This window comes from Mauremys reevesii, linkage group 11 (assembly GCF_016161935.1).
Source record: "Mauremys reevesii isolate NIE-2019 linkage group 11, ASM1616193v1, whole genome shotgun sequence".
NCBI lineage: Eukaryota > Metazoa > Chordata > Testudines > Geoemydidae > Mauremys > Mauremys reevesii.
The window spans coordinates 934,332-952,029 of NC_052633.1; the positions used below are offsets into that span (position 1 = coordinate 934,332).

The 17,698-nt window shown below is 57.3% G+C and overlaps 1 protein-coding gene and 1 long non-coding RNA gene across 2 annotated transcripts in view; one reads left to right on the plus strand and one right to left on the minus strand.

Moving 5' to 3' along the window:
• Positions 1-1,714: 1,714 nt before the first annotated feature.
• Positions 1,715-17,698, plus strand: part of LOC120374790 (prolactin-releasing peptide-like) — a 33,903-nt gene continuing 17,919 nt past the window's right edge. The window contains exon 1 of the mRNA XM_039495057.1: positions 1,715-1,993. Within this exon, the coding sequence (XP_039350991.1) occupies positions 1,914-1,993 (80 nt within the window). The 5' untranslated portion in view covers positions 1,715-1,913. The remainder of the gene's footprint in view (positions 1,994-17,698) is intronic.
• On the minus strand, positions 5,571-6,563 carry LOC120374794. The gene is made up of 3 exons (XR_005586249.1): positions 6,421-6,563; positions 5,930-6,072; positions 5,571-5,844 (listed from the first exon to the last, which is right to left on the minus strand). It is a non-coding gene; the product is annotated as an uncharacterized LOC120374794 (long non-coding RNA).

The window sequence follows — 17,698 nt, forward strand, 5'->3', positions numbered from 1 at the left end:
TCCTTATCCTGGTCAGGTTGCAGATGGGATTCCCTTTGGCAGAAACCAAGGAGCTGCCGAGGCCATAGCCAGCTACTAGAGAAATCACTAATTTGGGGGCAATAGACCTTTGGTCTGTCAGCTCCAACCCCTTCCCTCCCCCCCACGCACACTCCTCTAGCCACTGAGGTGCAGGAGATCTCTCTGCTGGAAGCAATACAGGGTCCCCTATCATCTCGGTGCGCTGCACAGCAGAGTGGGCCCTGCTCACCCACATTAGAGATCTATTTCCAGCCCATCATGGCCCCTGCGATCAATTGCCCTCCAGAAAGAGCCACTGGAGGCTTTGGTCCCTAAGCATCTGCCACCTTTTCATAAAGGGGCTTCCTGAGCCATCGGGACCCTGAAAGCCTCCTGGGGAATGAACGGCCTTGGCTACAGCAGCTCTCTTACCCTTCCTTTGGGGCACCGGACACTGAGGCCATTCTATCTCCAGGGCTTGGAGGCTGGCTCTGGGCAATCTGCTACAGCCTCCTGTCCTGTTGGTTTTAGGTCTTTGGAAAATTCTTCTCTGCGGGGCAGAGGAAATGCTTCCTCAAGACAGCCGTGCCAGCGATCTACAACCCCCTGCTGTGCATTAGCCAGGCTGGGCTTCTCCTCACGTACGCCATCCTGGGGGAAGCCGAGCAACTGCTGGGGTACACGGTAAGCAGCTGCATTCGACTCAGGAGATTGGAGGCGGGGCCCAGGCCTCATTCCCATCCTATCACCATTTGCTGGCCTGGGAGCAAGGAGCCTAGTGGGGACTTGTGGACTTCATGGACTTGTGTTCTTAGGATGTGATGCTCTGCTCTCACTCCTGGGAAGGGCAGGAGAGTCCCTAAGTGCCCTGTGTGAACCTTTCCTGCCCCACAGAGCTGCACCCATTTCCCCATGGCCTAGTGTCCATGTCACCCCAGCCACCACCCAGAGTTGCTCCCATCACTGGCAGCCTGGGAGGCCAAGGACTGATGGGTGATGGCGACCGGCCAGGCAGTTCTGAGGCACATGGGTGGGGGAAGCTTGTCCTGCTGCTGGCAGGGCTGGACCCGCTCTAGAGAGAATGGGAGGATTCAGCCAGCAGGGGCTGCTGACCTGCCCCGTTCACCAGGGCTGCCATCCTCTGGCTTCAGCATTTGTCACTGGGGTGACTTGGGAAAGGTCTCAACCTCCCGCAGGCCACTTCACTGCTGTCAGAATCCCTCCTGCCCTACCTGGGTGGGGATGGAGGCAGGGGTGGAGGAGAGGGTTCTACCAACAGGCGGTGTCCCCAGGTGGGTTGGAGGTGGAACAGCTCTCAGGGGCACTGAGGGGGAGGCGGCAGGAGCTAACCCTACAAGGAGGGGGGCTGGCACTGGAGGTCACTAGAGAGGACAAGAAGCCTCCATCCTGAGGATCAGGAGGGTGAATCCACCACTCAGACATGAGCAGCTGCTGGGTGGAAATGGTGCTGGTTCCAGGTGCCCTTAATCCTCCCTGATTCCTGGGCAGTGTCTCAGTCTCTGACATGTTCTCCTTCCCCTGCAGCTGGAGGACACCACCGCCAAGGTGATGGGTCAGCTCCGCAGCATCCGGCAGCTGCACCAGGTGCCTGAGGTGCTGCAAGGGCTGAGCCTCACCTGATGCCCTTAAAGGCCCCCCTCAGCAACTCCTGCTCCCTGCTGCAGGTACTGCTCTGTCTCCTGGAAATGGGGGCTAGTGGAAGGGAAATGGAGGCCCCTGTCACTGACAGAAACTCTCTCCCCTCTCTGTGGAGCAGGGTCCTTCCCTCTGACCCCAAACGTCCTTCATCTGGGGCATGAGCTCTTCCCCTCACTCCCATACCCCTCCCCTCTTTCCTTGCTCTCACCCCCTCCCATTCCCCGGGCTCCCAGGCAGAGCTCTCCCTGCCCCAGATGGCGCAGAAGCACCTTTGTGCCAGAGCTACATTTTCCGTCTGCCCAACTGAAGCTCAGGAAGCTCCACATTTGAGGAGGTGAGGATGGGACAGAGGCTCAGGGCCGGCTTCACCTCTTGCCCTTAATTCTTCCTTTAGCCCTTCTGTGGGCTCTCAGAGGGTGACATGAACGGGAACCTCCTCCCCACCTGTCTGCTAGGCCCTGGGGTGTGTGACAGCCTCTCAGATGGGCCACCTCAGGGAGCAGTGGGGACAGGTCCCCTTGTCCTAGGAAACCAAGCAGTGCTAGTTCTCAGAGAGGCTGAGAGGGAAGAGCCATTGACTGCTTTGGGCAGATGGCAGTGGAGAGCTGGAGCCGGTTCGCAGGAACCGGTTGTTAAATTTAGAAACCCTTTTAGAACCAGCTGTTCCAGGACAACCGGTTCTGAAAAAGCTTTTCCATTTAACAAAATCTCAGGCAAGTGCCCCCCCCGCACCCGCCCCAGCTCACCTCCCCCTCCTCCCTGAACGCTCCGCCCTCCTTCTCCTCCCCCACCCCTGCTTCCCACGAATCAGATGTTCGCTGGGAGCCTGAAACAAGCAGCAGGCAGGTAGGCTGGGGCTGGGGGGTGCGAGTACAGCTCCAGGGAGGCACAGCGCGGCCCTGTCTGGCTCCAGCAGAGCGGCTTCCCCTGGCCCTGGCCTGGCGCCCGAGCGGCCCAGCCCAGTCCCGGCCAAGCACCCCCGGCTCTGGCCCCAGTGGCTCCTGCCCGGCTCGGCCCCGTGGCGCCAGTGCTGGTCCCGGATGAACGGCTCCTGCCCGGCCCAGCCCAGGGAGTCGGGCCCCGCGGTGCCGGTCCTGGTTCTGACTGACCAGCTCTGGCCTGGCTCGGCCCAGCCTGTGGAGTCGGGCCCCACTGCATCAGTCCCGCTCCTGGCCAATGGGATGGGTGGTTGGATGGGGCAGGGGTCCTGGGGGGCCATCAGGAATGAGAGGAGGGGTTGGATGGGATGGCAAGGGGGCAGTCAGGGGACAGGGAAGGGGGGTGGATGGGTCAGGGGTCCTGGGGGAGGGCGTCAAGGAACATGGGGGGCTAGATGGGGCATGACCCCTGGAGGGGGCACGGCCCCCTTGTGGGTGAGCAGGAGGGACACCCTTTGAACGGATGGGCTTGGACTTAGTGGGGCCTTTGGAGAAGAGTAGCTCCGGCCATAAGTATATCAGGTTGTGGTTGACTATGCCACACGGTATCCAGAGGTGGTACCACTATGGTCTGCCACGGCTCCAGTTATCGCCAATGAACTCTTGCAGATCTTCGCACGGGTCGGCTTGCTGCAGGAGACACTGGCGGACATCATCATCTACAGTGCCAACTGGAAGGAACAGCTCCAGCTGCGGGCGCTGGGCAGAGCAGGACTCACCGCAAACCGAACCAAATGTCACCTGGGCCAGAAAGAACTGATCTACCCGGGCTATACGGTGGGCCGAGGGAAAATACGGTCTTTGGTATCTGAGCCACAAGCTGTTCTATCTAATAGGGAACCCCTTCTCCTTGGTAACAGACCACGCACCCCTCAGGTGGATTAACAGCATGAAGGACTCACACACACGGATCATGTGGTGGTACATGTCCCTCCAACCCTATTCCTTTCGAGTGTTACACCGGCCGGGAAAGGCTCATGTGGATGCAGATTTCTTTTCCCGAGATGGGGAGTCGGAGGGTAGGGGAAGGGAGGAGACGACCAAGGGTCAGGCTGCCCAGGGGACTGTCTTAAGGGGGAGAGTGTGTGATGGGGCAGAGCGGCCCCGCACTGGCATAGCAGGGGTTAACCCTTCCTCCCTGGCAGAGGAAGCCCCGCCCCAGAAGTTCTGCTGGGCATGCTCCAACTGGAGCTCAGATATAAAAGCCTGCACATCAGCTCAGTCTGGGCTGACCGCCAGAGGGGAAGGACACACGCTGTTAGCTCCTGCAGAGAGAGGGGCTGTGAGCCAGGATCCAGGCGTCAGCCCTGTCGAGGCTCCACCGGAGACTCTGACGGAGGACGACCCAGGGGAGGAACAGACCGGAGGACCCCTCGTGGCAGAAGCACTGCCATTCCCAGGGGAAAGTAGAGATAAATGGTGTTAATGCTGTATTACCACTCGGCGTGTTGCAGGCGGATCCCCGCTGAGCAAGCGGCAAGTAGAGCTTGCTGCTACCAGGGCCCTGGCTTAGGGCTCGGTGGAGAGGGTGGGCCCGAGTGCCCCTACCCCCACCCTGAACCGTGAAGGATTATATGGACTCTGGCTGTTAGGCGTGCTACCCCATGTGTACAGGGGATTATATGGACTCTGGCCACTAGGCCATGCTCCCCGCCTGCAAGGGGGATTTTATACACTCTTCTCTCTAGGCCGCGCGACCCCACCTGCAATGGAGGTTTATATGGACATTGGATGAATGGGTGTGAGGGATGCCAGGGGAGGGGGAGACGAGGGGAGGGGCTCTGACTACTGGAGGCCCGGATGTGAGTGGCTCAATTGGGCCTGGCTGCCGTTTCAGTTGAGTCACACTCTGCATTGGGTGGGGCCGCCCAGAGGATTCAGGGGTCCTGGGGTCTTTGGCGGCGGGACCCGGAGCGGAAGGACCCCCCCCACCGCTGAATTGCCACTGAAGAGCCAGAGCAGAAGAAGCTCCGGGGGCCTGGGCCCCACGAGAGTTTTCTGGGGCCCCCGGCGTGAGTGACAGACCCTTCTCCAGAGGCCCCCAAAAACAAAAGGGAGGGCCCCTGCAGGGCCCAGGGCCTGGGGCAAATTGCCCCACTGGCTCCCCCTCTGGGTGGCCTGGGCATTGGGAGGGAAATCACGGACCTTTAGATTTTTACAAATTCCTCCCCGACGGCTATTTAAAAACCAAAAAGCTGGACATGTCTTGGAAAATCCGGATGCATGGTAACCATATCATAGGGACTCCAGGATCTGAAGCTGCTGCCAGCTATATGGTGAATCCTCCAACAAGGCACCAAACAGCTCTTCCACATGCTGCAAACTGGCCTCACTGGCTGACTATGTAGGAGAACAGAAACCCTTTGTTACCGCAGGAGAGTCTCTTCAATGCTGCACTCTTTGCATGGCTTTCAGAGGTCACCGTGAAACACGACTACCCTGCCCCTAGGAGTCTCTCAAGGAGCTGCCTGCGCACTCACTTGGCACCCACCAGTAATGGTCTCTGACAGTGGCATTGCAGAGGGAGCTTAGCAGACCGTCCCTTCTATGACTTCCTGAATTGCTGCCAGGACTGATTCTAAGAGAAGAGCGGATTTCTCCTCTGCGCTAGGGAGATTCTCATAGGAAAAGCAGCTGTGGTGCGGGAGGGGGCAATACAAGCACTACCCCTGAGCCCTTGAATAGCAGCAACTAGGACTTTGGGAGCCAGGGGATTGGTGTGTCTTGCTGGGAGAGCAGAGCTGGAGAGCAGAAAAGGGCATTGGATGAATTGTAGAAAAGTCAGTGTCATGGCCGGGTCATGAGCAGCCAGACCTAGTGCTCAGAGGCAGAGTCTACACTCAGAAGACAGGAGTCGAGAGTCAGCTGGGTCAGGATACTGGAAGAGCAGAAGCAAAAGACCAAATTGTGTTCAGACCCTCAAATCCGATGAGCCACAGCGAGTCACATGGTCCAGAAGACAGGGAGCCCCGGTGAGCAGACAGCTTCTTGTTCCTGCTGTTGGTTTAAGGAGGTCCCGGGGGCCGATTAGCTGCTCTGGGACTCTGCCAATAGGCCTCAGGGATGGAGCCTCAAACTGGGTCTGGACTTTGTAAGTCGTAGGTAAGCAGTTTTTAGTAGGCTTCCAGATGGCCTGCTGGAGTGTGGCTGCTCCCATGAACCCTGCAGACCCGAGTGATCTTCTGAGTGATCTCTCCCCGCTCAAACCTCCAGCAGGAAACAGTCTCCAGGATCCCAGACACGTCCTCTGAGAATAATAAAACAAAGTCATGATGACAACTAGGCTATGGAACAGGAAGCCCAAAGTGCCCAGAAGAGTGAATGGTTTTTACCTCCACGAGATACCTGGGATCTTCCATCTAAGCCTCAATGGGACCCATGTTGCTTGGTTTGACAGGATGAGATCATGTGTCCCCACTGCTCTCTGAGCTGGGCTGGCTGCAGCATACGTCTGTGGAAGAGGCTGGGCCAGAGACTGGAAGAGAAGGGTCCAGGCACCCCAGAAAGAGAACAGAGGGTCTGAAACCGAAAGGCTAAGCAATCAAATCAGCAGATTCGACAGAGAATTTTTGTACTGTACAGGGACATCAAATAAGGTCTGTTAGGAAAGCGGAGATGTTAGTCTGGAAACTGCTAAGGCCACAATTGTGACTCTTATGATTCAGTTTGAGTCACTACAAAGTGTGTTTTGTTTTGTTTGTCTGTTTGAAATTTGTCTCTTTCTCTTGCTTAGTATCACTTAAATCTCTTCTTTGTTACTGTGCTTCCCAAAGCCCCTCAGTGTTGTGTGTGTGAGTGAAGTGTGAGTCTCCAGCCTACCTACCAGGCTGAGCTGTGCCCTGTTTCTTTCAAGGTAGCGAATAATTTCGGAGCGGTGCGGGGCACAGAGTCCACAGGCCGTTCACCAGACATCTCCTGTGAAGCCCAAAGAGAACAAAGGAGCAGGAGAGATTCAGGCCACACTGACCCATGGTATCTTCCCACAGAAGAGGCTGCACAGTGCTCCAGACACAGCCAGCAGGATCCTTCCCACAAGCTGGGCCATGTCCTTCCCCTCCCAGCCCCACAGCTTCTTCCCCACCCCAGCCTCAGTAACCCCTCCCATCTCCCTGGTCTCCCCACCCACTCGCCAGTACCAGGCTGTTTCCATAATGGAAGCAGCTTTGTACCAGAGTTCACTGGCCACTAGATCCGAGGCTGCTCTGTTTGTCCATGGGCGTAGCAGGTTCATTTCCCTTTGCAGGATCTCTGACAGGTCTTGCTGCTGCTCCCTCAAGATTACCAGCTGCATCTGCAGCTCTGCCTGCACTTCCTTCTGCTTCTGGGGAGTTTCTAGGAGCTGCTGGAGAAACCCCGAGCCCTGCTTTGCCTGCTTAACCAGTCCCTGGAACTCAAATGGGATTCCCACTTGTGGGGACGGACCTTCCTTCAGTATCCAAGACTTCCATGAGCCATCGCAGATGACTGGAGGAATTCATTTCTGCTGACGATGCCAATAATCGCTTCTGGGGCTCAGTTTGTCACACAGTAAAAGTCCAAAAAGGTCTTCCCAGAGAAAAAAGTTGTTCTCCTCTCACTGGCGCTCTGGCTCAGCCTGCAGCCCCCTTGCTGGGCTTGGTAACCTCTCTGGGGGCATTTATGCCCCCTTCTTTGGGGTCAGTAGAGGAACCCGGTCCCATCCTGAACCTGGTAGCAGCCCAGGGCTCTGTGCTCAACAGCTAGGTCTGCTCTTTTCTCTTTGCTGCAGGTTTCCCTTGGCAAATCCTACCTCTCTTCTCAAGTTCCCTTCTAGGCTTTCCTTACTGCTTTCAACTTCCTACCTAGTTCTCATTCCAGTGCATAGCCCAGCTAGGCTTTATCGCCGCTGCAGTCTGGTTCTTTCGGGGCCAATACATGGTCCCTCGGAGGTAGGACTCATTCTGTAATCAATTTGGCTAAGCCCCAGGCTGTGCCGCCCAGGGGAAAGCACTCTCCTTTCCCTGGTACAGACCTGCTCTGCCCAGGCCTGCTCTTCTTGGGTCGAGGTGAGTCTTGCCCACATGCTCAGGGTTTAGCTGATCGCCATAGCTGGGCTTTTCACCTTCCTCTGCAGTACAGGGCCTGGTTCACTTGCTGGAGGAGTCTCTGCACCTTAAAGTCTTGAAACCATTATTTGAGGACTTGAGTAGTTCAGACATAGGTCAGGGGTTTATTACAAGAGTGGGTGGGTGAGTTTCTGTGGCCTGTATTGTGCAGGAGGTCAGACTAGATGATCATAAATGGTCCCCTCTGACCTTAAAGTCTAGGAGTCTGTAGTGGACCTGGCACCGCAGCGCCCCTTTGTGGCAGGTGCCAGAACAGTGCTGGGGCCTCACGTCTCTCTAGTCTCGGTGTTTGCCTCTCTACGGGCCGTCTGTTACTGTCACTCGGTCTTACGCTCTTCCCTCCCCCAGTATTTGCAGTAGCGCGACCTCGTGGGCGGCATCTATATAACCCCTCTTAAGGGTGGGGTAGCACAGCCTAGCGGACAAAGTCCATATAATCCCTCTTTGCAGCAGGGTAGAACAGCCTAGCGGCCAACGTTCATATAATCCAGGCCTGCACAACATACGGCCCGCGGAGCCTCACTGTGCGGCCCACGAGGGGATTCTAAATCCCCCGCACACGGAGCTCTGCGGGCAGCCCAGAGCCCTTTGAATCCCGGCTGCGGCCAGGAAGCAGAGAGCTCTGGGCTGCCGGCAACCGCGGGGAGCCCTTTGAATCTCAGCCGCGGCTGGGAGTCAGAGGGCTCTGGGCTGCCCAGAGCCCTTTAAATCCCAGCCGTGGCCGTGAATCAAAAGACTCTAGGCTGCTGGCAGTGGCGGGGAGCCCAGAGACCTTTAAATCCCAGCCGCGGCCGGGAGTCAGAGGGCTCTGGGCTGCTGGCAGCCGCGGGGAGGCCAGAGCCCTTTAAATCCCAGCCACGGCCGGGAGTCAGAGGGCTCTGGTCTGCCCGCAGCGGCGGGGAGCCCAGAGCCCTTTAAATCCCAGCCGCGGACGGGAGTCAGGGGGCTCTGGGCTGCCCGCAGCCGCGGGGAGGCCAGAGCCCTTTAAATCCCAGCCGCGGCCGGGAGCCAGAGGGCTCTGGGCTGCCGGCAGTCGCGGGGAGCGCAGAGCCCTTTAAATCCCAGCCGCGGCTGGGAGTCAGAGGGCTCTGGGCTGCCGGCAGCCGCGGGGAGCGCAGAGCCCTTTAAATCTCAGCCAGAGTTGGGAGTCAGAGGGCTCTGGGCTGCCCACAGATTCCCGGCTGCGGCTGGGATTTAAAGGGCTCTGGGCTCCCCGCGGCTGCCAGCAGCCCAGAGCGGTTTGAATCCCGGCATGCGACCGCTGTTTGCACCCTCCCCAACTGCCCCCCAGAACCCCCACCCCCTATCTAACACCGCTGGTCCTTGTCCCCTGATACCCGTCTCCTGGGACTCCTGCCCCTAACTGCCCCCCCGGACCCCACCCCCTATCTAAATGCCGCTGATCCTTGTCCCCCGATTGCTCCCTCCCAAGACCCCTGCTCCAACTGCCCCTTGGGACCCCAGCCCCTATCTAAGCCTCCCTTCTCCTTGTCCCCAACTGCCCCCTCCTGAGACCCCGCCCAACTTTCCCCAGGACCCCACCCCTACCTATCCCTGATAAACCCCTGGGACTCCCATGCCTATCCTACTGCTGCCTGTCCCCTGACTGCCCCCCTGAACCTCTGCCCCATCCAGCCCCCACAGCTCCCTGTCCCTTGACTGCCCCCTGGAACTCCTTACCCCTTCTCCAACCTCCAGCCCACTTACTGTGCCACTCAGACCAGCGTGTCTGGCTCCGTGCAGCTCCAGACACATTGCTGCCATACTCCCCCGTGGAGCCCACAGCCCCGCCCCAGCACCTGCCTTCCAGATTTGAACACCTCAGGATTCAGGAGTGCTCAAGCTCAGTTTGGGCAGCTGTTACTTCATTTCTCCCAAATCAAATATACTGATCCACTGTCACTTGCTGTAGAAAAAGCAGGATAAAATTGAGCAAGAAATGCTTATTAGGACTGGAATTGCTATTTTCAGCAGCCATTGCCTTTTTGTTTGTTTAAGGAAGACAGTGATATTGCATAGGCAAATTCCCCATAGAAAGAAAGAGTGGAACAAAAGAATAATAAAGGCACCTCAACTTTTCCTCATTTATGGAGGACAGTCTTATAATATGCATCCAGATATCCTCCAATCACACAAGCTGAAAATTGTTCCACTTTACTGCAGCTCTGTAACCATATGGGAACCAATCCTGTCTGTGTTTTGTGCACATACAAAATTCCTGTTGAATGACCTGCCCTGGGAGCGTTACTAGTGACCCAGGGCTGGGGAGGCAGGAGGTGTGTGTGGGGCGGGGGGAGGCACTGGTGGGGGAAGCCCAGGGCTGGGGCAGCAGCAGGGTGGAGGGAGGGCACTGGTGGGGAGGAAAGGGGGAAGCCCAGCGCTGGGGCGGCAGGGGGTGTGGGTCAGTGGGGGGAGAGCCCAGGATTGGGGCAGCAGGAGGGTACAGGGGGGAGCCCAGGGCTGGGACGGGGGGCAGCCAAGTTTTTTTTTTTTTTTGCTTGGGGCAGCAAAACACCTAGAGCCGACCCTGCCGGGTTCCCCCAGCCGCCGGAGCCCTGGGCCCTTTAATTTGACCCTGAGGGCTCCCAGCCACCTCTTCAGTTGGGAGCCCCCGGTTGATTTAAAATAAAGTATCACCTCCCCACGCCCAACCTTCCTTTTTGGCCCACAGCAGTTTTGGTGGGGCGGCGCTGGGGAAGGAGGGTTTGTTTCCGCAGGGCTGGGCGGCCCTGGGGCAGGGTGTTTCTGCGGGGCCGGGAGGTTTCGGCCCTCGGCTGTTTTCTTTGGAGGAATGTGGCCCTCGCCGCTTTACAAGTTGTGCGGGCCTGATATAATCCCCCCTTTCAGGCGGGTAGCGCCAGAGTCCACATAACCCTCCACGGTTGGACTCGGGCCCACCCTCTCCTCTGAGCCCCAAGCCAGGGCCCTGATAGCTGCAAGCTCTACTTGCCGCTCGCTCGGCAGGGATCTGCCCGCAACACGCCGAGTGCTAATACAGCTTTAACACCGTTTATCTCTACTTTCCCCTGGGAATGGCAGTGCTTCTGCAGCGAGGGGTCCTCCGGTCTGTTCCGCCCCTGGGTCGTCCTCCGTCAGGGTCTCCGGTGGAGCCTCGACAGGGCTGACGCCTGGATCCTGGCTCGCAGGCCCTCTCTCTGCAGGAGCTAACAGCGTGTGTCCTTCCCCTCTGGCGGTCAGCCCAGACTGAGCTGATGTGCAGGCTTTTATATCTGAGCTCCAGTTGGAGCATGCCCAGCAGAGCTTCCGGGGCGGGGCTTCCTCTGCCAGGGAGGAAGGGTTAACCCCTGCTATGCCAGTGCGGGGCTGCTCTGCCCCATCACCCCCTCGCCCCCCTCAGCCCGGCCCCGGGGCAGCCTGACCCTTGGTCGTCTCCTCCCCTTCCCCCTACCCCTCCGACCCCCCCCCATCCGCATGAGCCTTTCCCGGCCGGTGTAACACTCGGAAGGAATAGGGTTGGAGGGACATGTACCACCACATGATCCATGTGTTTGAGTCCTTCATGCTGTTAATCCACCTGAGGGGTGCGTGTTCTATTACCAAGGAGAAGGTGGGCTTCGTAGAACTGCTTATAGTAATTCCTGTCCGCATATGCCTGTATTTCATCTGCTTTGGCGCTCAGCCACAAGTCCCGCATTTTGTGCAGTCGGTGCTGTACTGTTCTGCGAGCGTTGATAAAGGCTGTCTTCTTTGCCGCTGAGGATGGGTCGTTCTGATGTGCACGATGCAGGCGATGCTTCTCTGCAAGTAGGACCTGGATTTCTGCATCATTTTCACAAACCAGCCTTGCCGCCTGCGTGTGGAGGGACCCAATACCTTCGATGCAGCTGTATGGACAGTGTTGCGGAATGGCTCCCAGTCTTTCTCAGCGTCATCCTCAATACGAAGATCAGCAAGCTCATTCTCTAGGTCTTCTGCTAGATTTTCAGCCTTGCGGCTATTCTTCAGCTTCGACACGTTGATCCTTTTGAGAGCCTTACAGCCTTGTGGTCGTCTCTTCGGCATGATACGGAGCTTCATTTTGGATACTATGAGCCTGTGATCCGTCCAACAGTCACCGCCGCACATAGCTTTTGTAACCCTGACATCTTGTCTGTCCCTTCTCCTGATGACGACATAGTCGATCAGATGCCAGTGCTTGGAACGGGGATGCATCCACCATGTCCTGTTGAGGGTACGGAGGCGGAAGACCGTATCGGTGATCAGAAGGTCATGTGCTGCACAAGTTTTCAGCAGTAACAGGCCATTGCTGTTACACTTTCCCACTCCATGTTTCCCGATGACTCCTTCCCAGGCTGCGGCATCGCATCCGACTCTTGCGTTAAAATCGCCAAGCAGGATCAGCTTGTCTCTGCGGTGCACTGATGATAACAGAGCACCTAGTTCTTCGTAGAATTTATCCTTCACATTCTCTGGGTTGGTCATTGTGGGAGTGTATGTGCTGATCAAAGTAGCTTGTTTTCCTTTTTGAAGCGGAAGCTGCATTGTCATGAGTCGGTCATTCACAGCCTTGGGGGAACTGGCAAGTTTCCGAACAAGATGATTCTTGATGGCGAAGCCAACTCCAGATTCGCGACGCTCATCACTGCTGCGGCCACTCCAGAAGAATGTACAGCCTCCGCCTGACTCGGACAGCTGTCCTTCATTAGCAAGGCGAGTTTCGCTAAGGGCTGCAATGTCAATGTTGTAGCGTGCGAGCTCTCTGGCAACAAGTGCTGTTCTTCTCTCCGGTCTGTCTGCCGTGATGTTGTCCAGTAGCGTGCGCACATTCCATGTGCCAATGGGGATCGGTGTCACTCTAAGTTTTGTTTTTGTTCAACCGCTTTTATGGGATCCCCACCAGCCGCGGTATGCTGGCCAGGGTAAGGTGAAGCAGGCAATGTTTAGGGCACCTTTTCTAGCCAAGTGAGCAGTGCAGTCCTGAATAGGGCTGCTCAGTCGCTCAAGAAGATGCCGCACTCCACTGCTGCTTCGGTCAGTGAGGAACGACCATTATACCTGAGCCGCCTGTGTGCAGGTCCGCGGCAACAGCTCCCAGTGTATCCACACCTGCTGCTTCGTCGCTTGCCCATCACCACAGGACTTGATATGTTATGATGTCGAGACTTGCGCGTGAATTGGATTAAAGTGAGGGAGAGTCTATGGTCCACAGTCTTCTGGGAGCTTTCCCCTCCTGAGCTCTGATGGCACTGTGCTCCTTACAGAGAAGACACAGATTCTCCAGAGATGGGCTGAACATTTTGAAGCAGTTCTCAACTGCCCCTCAGTCATCAATGATGAGGCCATTGACAAGATGCCCCAGGTTGCAGTCCATGACTCCATGGATGCTTCACCAAAAGAGGATGAAGTGAAGGAAGCCATCAACCAGCTGTCAAGTGGCAAAGCCCCAGGGTCAGATGCCATACCAGCAGAGGTGTACAAAGTCAGTGGACCCGTGCTGCTACGGAAAGTCACTGAGCTGTTTCAGTCCTTCTGGAAGCAGGGATCCATTCCACAGGAATTTAGAGATGTGTCCATGGTGCACCTCTATAAGAGGAAGGGCAATCGCCAGGTATGCAACAATCACCATGGAATCTCGCTGCTCTCTACAGCGTGGAAAATTCTTGCACGGGTTCTGTTGAACCGATTGATCACTCACCTGGAGCAGGGCTTACTGCCAGAATCACAGTGCGGCTTCCGCAAGGGACGTGGGACTATTGACATGATCTTCGCTGCATGTCAGCTACAGGAGAAATGTCAAGAACAGAATTGTGAACTCTACACAACTTTTGTGGACCTCACGAAAGCGTTCGACTCTGTCAGTCGCCAGGGCCTGTGGAGGATCATGTCGAAATTCAGCTGTCCAGACAGATTCATACCAATGGTACGTCAATTTCATCACGGTATGATGGCTCGTGTCCTGGATGACAGTGAAACATCTGAGGCCTTCCCAGTCACCAACGGCATCAAGCAAGGGTGTGTTTTAGCACCCACTTTGTTCAGCATGATATTCTCTGCCACTCTGACTGATGCCTTTCAACACTGCACTGAAGGAGTAGGCCTGAAATACAGAACTGACAGGAAACTATTCAATCCGAGGCGACTGCGTGCCATTACCAAGGTGAAGGAAACTGTACTTCGAGACTTTGTCTTTGCCGATGATTGTGCTCTGAATGCTAGTACAGAGCCACAAATGAAAGGCAATATGGACAAGTTTTCATCTGCATGTAACAACTTCGGTCTCACCGTTAACATCAAGAAGACTGAGGTCATGCACCAGCCAGCTCCCCACGCTCCGTACTCAGAACCGTCCATCACTGTAAATGGACAGAGACTCCAGGCAGTGGAGCACTTCACATACCTGGGCAGTACCCTTTCCCAAGCAGTGTCAGTCGATGATGAAGTAAACGGCAGAATTGCTAAAGCCAGCTCTGCATTTGGCCGATTGCGCTCCAACGTCTGGGAACGTTGAGGGATCAGCCTACCAACGAAGCTGATGGTCTACCGAGCAGTGGTGCTTCCAACTCTGCTGTAGGCCTGCGAGCCGTGGACTGTCTATCAGAGTCATGCACGAAGGCTCAATCACTTCCACATTTCCTGTCTGCGAAAGCTTCTAAAAATCAGATGGCAGGACAAAGTGCCCGATACTGAAGTCCTTACCAGAGCCAGTCTGCCATCAGTTCACACACTGCTGATGAGAGCCCAGACCAGATGGGCTGGACATGTCATGAGAAAGTCAGAGGAGCGCATTTCTAAACAGCTCTTCTACGGAGAGCTCACCAGGGAAAGCGCCCCCATGGAGGACAAAAGAAGCGGTTCAAGGACACGCTGAAGACCTCTCTGAACTCCCTCGAGATCAACACCGCCACATGGGAAACCCTCGCACTGAACCGTCCAGCATGGCGCAGCCTCATTCACACAGGCAGTAATACCTCTGAGGCGAGGCGTACTGCTGAGGCTGAAAGAAAGCGTGAGCTGCGCGAGTCCAGAGCTGCCCGCACATCATCGACAGTGCCATCACATGTCTGTCCAAGGTGTGGCAGGACGTTCCACGCCCGAATCGGACTGATCAGTCATCTCCGGACTCACAGAGTCCGGTCATCGAACGAATGAGTTGTTGAGGTCTTCATCGACAACGATGGACGAACATCACAGTACCTCAGCGCCACGAATGCCCATTTCACTCCCAGGGCCTCCCGCTCTGTGGTGGAATACCGGGTCTCTCTGGGGAACAGCTTGTGGCTCAGGTCCAAAATGGGGTGGTGTTCTCCTCCCACCTCTTGCGACAGTACAGCCCTGTAGTGAGGCGGCCTGGCTCCCGGCCGCACCCGAGAGGGAGGAGCCAGAACAGCTGCCACAGTGGGCGGAGCCACTGCCACCTGTCCCCGCCCCCGGAAGTCAAGGGGCAGGACAAGAAGTATAAAAGCCCCGGCCCAGCGCTCAGTTGCAGCCCGGCGGCCGGAGACGACAGACGCTCCTGACCGAGCTCCTGCTGGACCGAGCCTGCCCCAAGCCCGGTACCCTGAAGAAGACTGGCCGAGCCTTCCCCGAGCCTGGTACCCTGAGGAGGACTGGCCGAGCCTGCCCCGAGCCCGATATCCAGAGGAGAACTGGCCGAGCCTGCCCCGAGCCCGTTACCCCGAGGAGCTGCCCGAGCTTCCCCCCGACCCGTGTCCTGAGGAGCAGCCCGACCTAGCCAGCCCTCAGCACGACGAGGAGCCCATGGTATGGGACCCCGCTGCGGACACCCGCGATGAGCAGGTACCCATGGAGGGGGAGATGGGAAGTAGCCCGGGGGTAGCTGACCCCAGTCTGGCTACTGCAGATTTCGAGCCGATGTCGGTGTGTTGCGGTCAGGACCCCACCGACACAGCAGCAGACTGACTGCTGCTGTTAGGGCCCCGGGCTGGGACACAGTGGAGTGGGTGGGCCTGTGTCCCCCCTGCCACCGCCTCACGGGTGGCAGTCTCCCCCTCACATCAGAGCTCTGACCCAGAAGTCTGGACTCACCTATTGTTGCTGCTCAGCTCCTGCTTTAAGGACCTGAGCCCTGAACTATTATTGCTGCTCAGCTCCTGCTTTAAGGACCTGAGCCCTGAACTATTATTGCTGCTCAGCTCCTGCTTAAGGACCTGAGCCCTGAACTATTGTTGTTGCTGCTCAGCTCCTGCTTTAAGGACCTGAGCCCTGAACTATTGTGGTTGCTGCTCAGCTCCTGCTTTAAGGACCTGAGCCCTGAACTATTATTGCTGCTCAGCTCCTGCTTAAGGACCTGAGCCCTGAACTATTGTGGTTGCTGCTCAGCTCCTGCTTTAAGGACCTGAGCCCTGAACTATTATTGCTGCTCAGCTCCTGCTTTAAGGACCTGAGCCCTGAACTATTGTTGTTTGCTCAGCTCCTGCTTAAGGACCTGAGCCCTGAACTATTATTGCTGCTCAGCTCCTGCTTTAAGGACCTGAGCCCTGAACTATTATTGCTGCTCAGCTCCTGCTTAAGGACCTGAGCCCTGAACTATTATTGCTGCTCAGCTCCTGCTTTAAGGACCTGAGCCCTGAACTATTATTGCTGCTCAGCTCCTGCTTTAAGGACCTGAGCCCTGAACTATTGTTGTTTGCTCAGCTCCTGCTTTAAGGACCTGAGCCCTGAACTATTGTTGTTTGCTCAGCTCCTGCTTTAAGGACCTGAGCCCTGAACTATTGTTGTTTGCTCAGCTCCTGCTTAAGGAGCTGAGCCCCTTGAACTACTGCTTATTGCCCCGCCCTGACTAGGGCTAGGGCTTTACTGACTCTGGGTGCTCAGCCCCTGCCTGAGGGTCTGAGCCTAGAACTGCTGTTTGCTGCCCCACCCTGACTGAGGGCTTGGGCTTCGTTGACTGTTTATTTCTGCTCAGCCCTGCCTGAGGGTCTGAGCCCTTGGACCTTCGGAGACTGAACTGCTGATTTAGGCCGTGTAGAGACGCAGCCTGGCTCCTGGCCACACCCGAGAGGGCCGAGCCCCCACACCGGACTCTTACACGTGGTGCCTTCTCTGAGGACCTCTCGCCCAGGATGTGGGCGCGAGCTCTTGACGCCGGTGAAAAGGGGGCCGCGGGAGAGAGGCCTCCCCCCAGAGAGATGGATCTGTCCCAGCTCCTGCCCTCATGACGGAGAGCCAGGAGCGACAACAGGCGGCCCAGTCGCAACAGCAGCAGCAGCTCGTCGAGCAGCTAGGTTCGCAACAACGGCAGCTCATTCAAGACCTGGTTACCCAGCACCAGGACTTCCAGCGGCAATGTGTCCAGCAGCTCGCAGCGGTGCTGACTCGACCGGGGGAACCCCAGCCAGGAGATGCTGCAGGGGCCCCGCGGCCCAGCCCCCCAATTCGGCTGACGAAGATGGGGCCCGGCGACGACCCCGAAGCCTTTCTCGTCACATTCGAGCGGGTGGCCATCGTCGCGGGCTGGGCCCAGGACCAATGGGCCACCATCCTGGCCCCATACTTAACGGGGACTGCTCAGACGGTCTATCGAGGCTTGTCTGTGGAGGCAGCCCAGGACTACAGCCAGGTGAAAGCCGCTATCCTAGACGCCCTGGATGTGAGTCCAGAGACCTACCGACAGCGGTTTAGAAGCCTGGCGTATCCTCCAGGGGCCCGACCTCGGATAGTGGCCCAGGAGCTTCGAGTGGTAGTATTGGAGCAGTTCGCCCATGTACTCCCGCCGCGAGGAAGAGCCTGGGTCCTCCGCCATAGGCCGGCGACAGTGGCCGCGGCCGTTACGTTAATGGAGGACTTCCTCGCGGGTGAAACCCCGCTGGGCTCGGCTGGCCGGACAGCCCCGCCCCGGACGGAGCGCCCCAACCCAGAAAAGAAGGGGGCGCCCACCCTCACAGACGTACAAGTTTCCTCCCATGGAGCGGAGGCCCGGACCCGTACCGCCACGTCCTCTGGGAGACCCGCTCGGACCCCGGTTCCTGTGGCGAGAGGGGACTACCGGAACCTGCCTGGAGGTAACCCCGGGACCCGGTCACGGACGGGACGAGC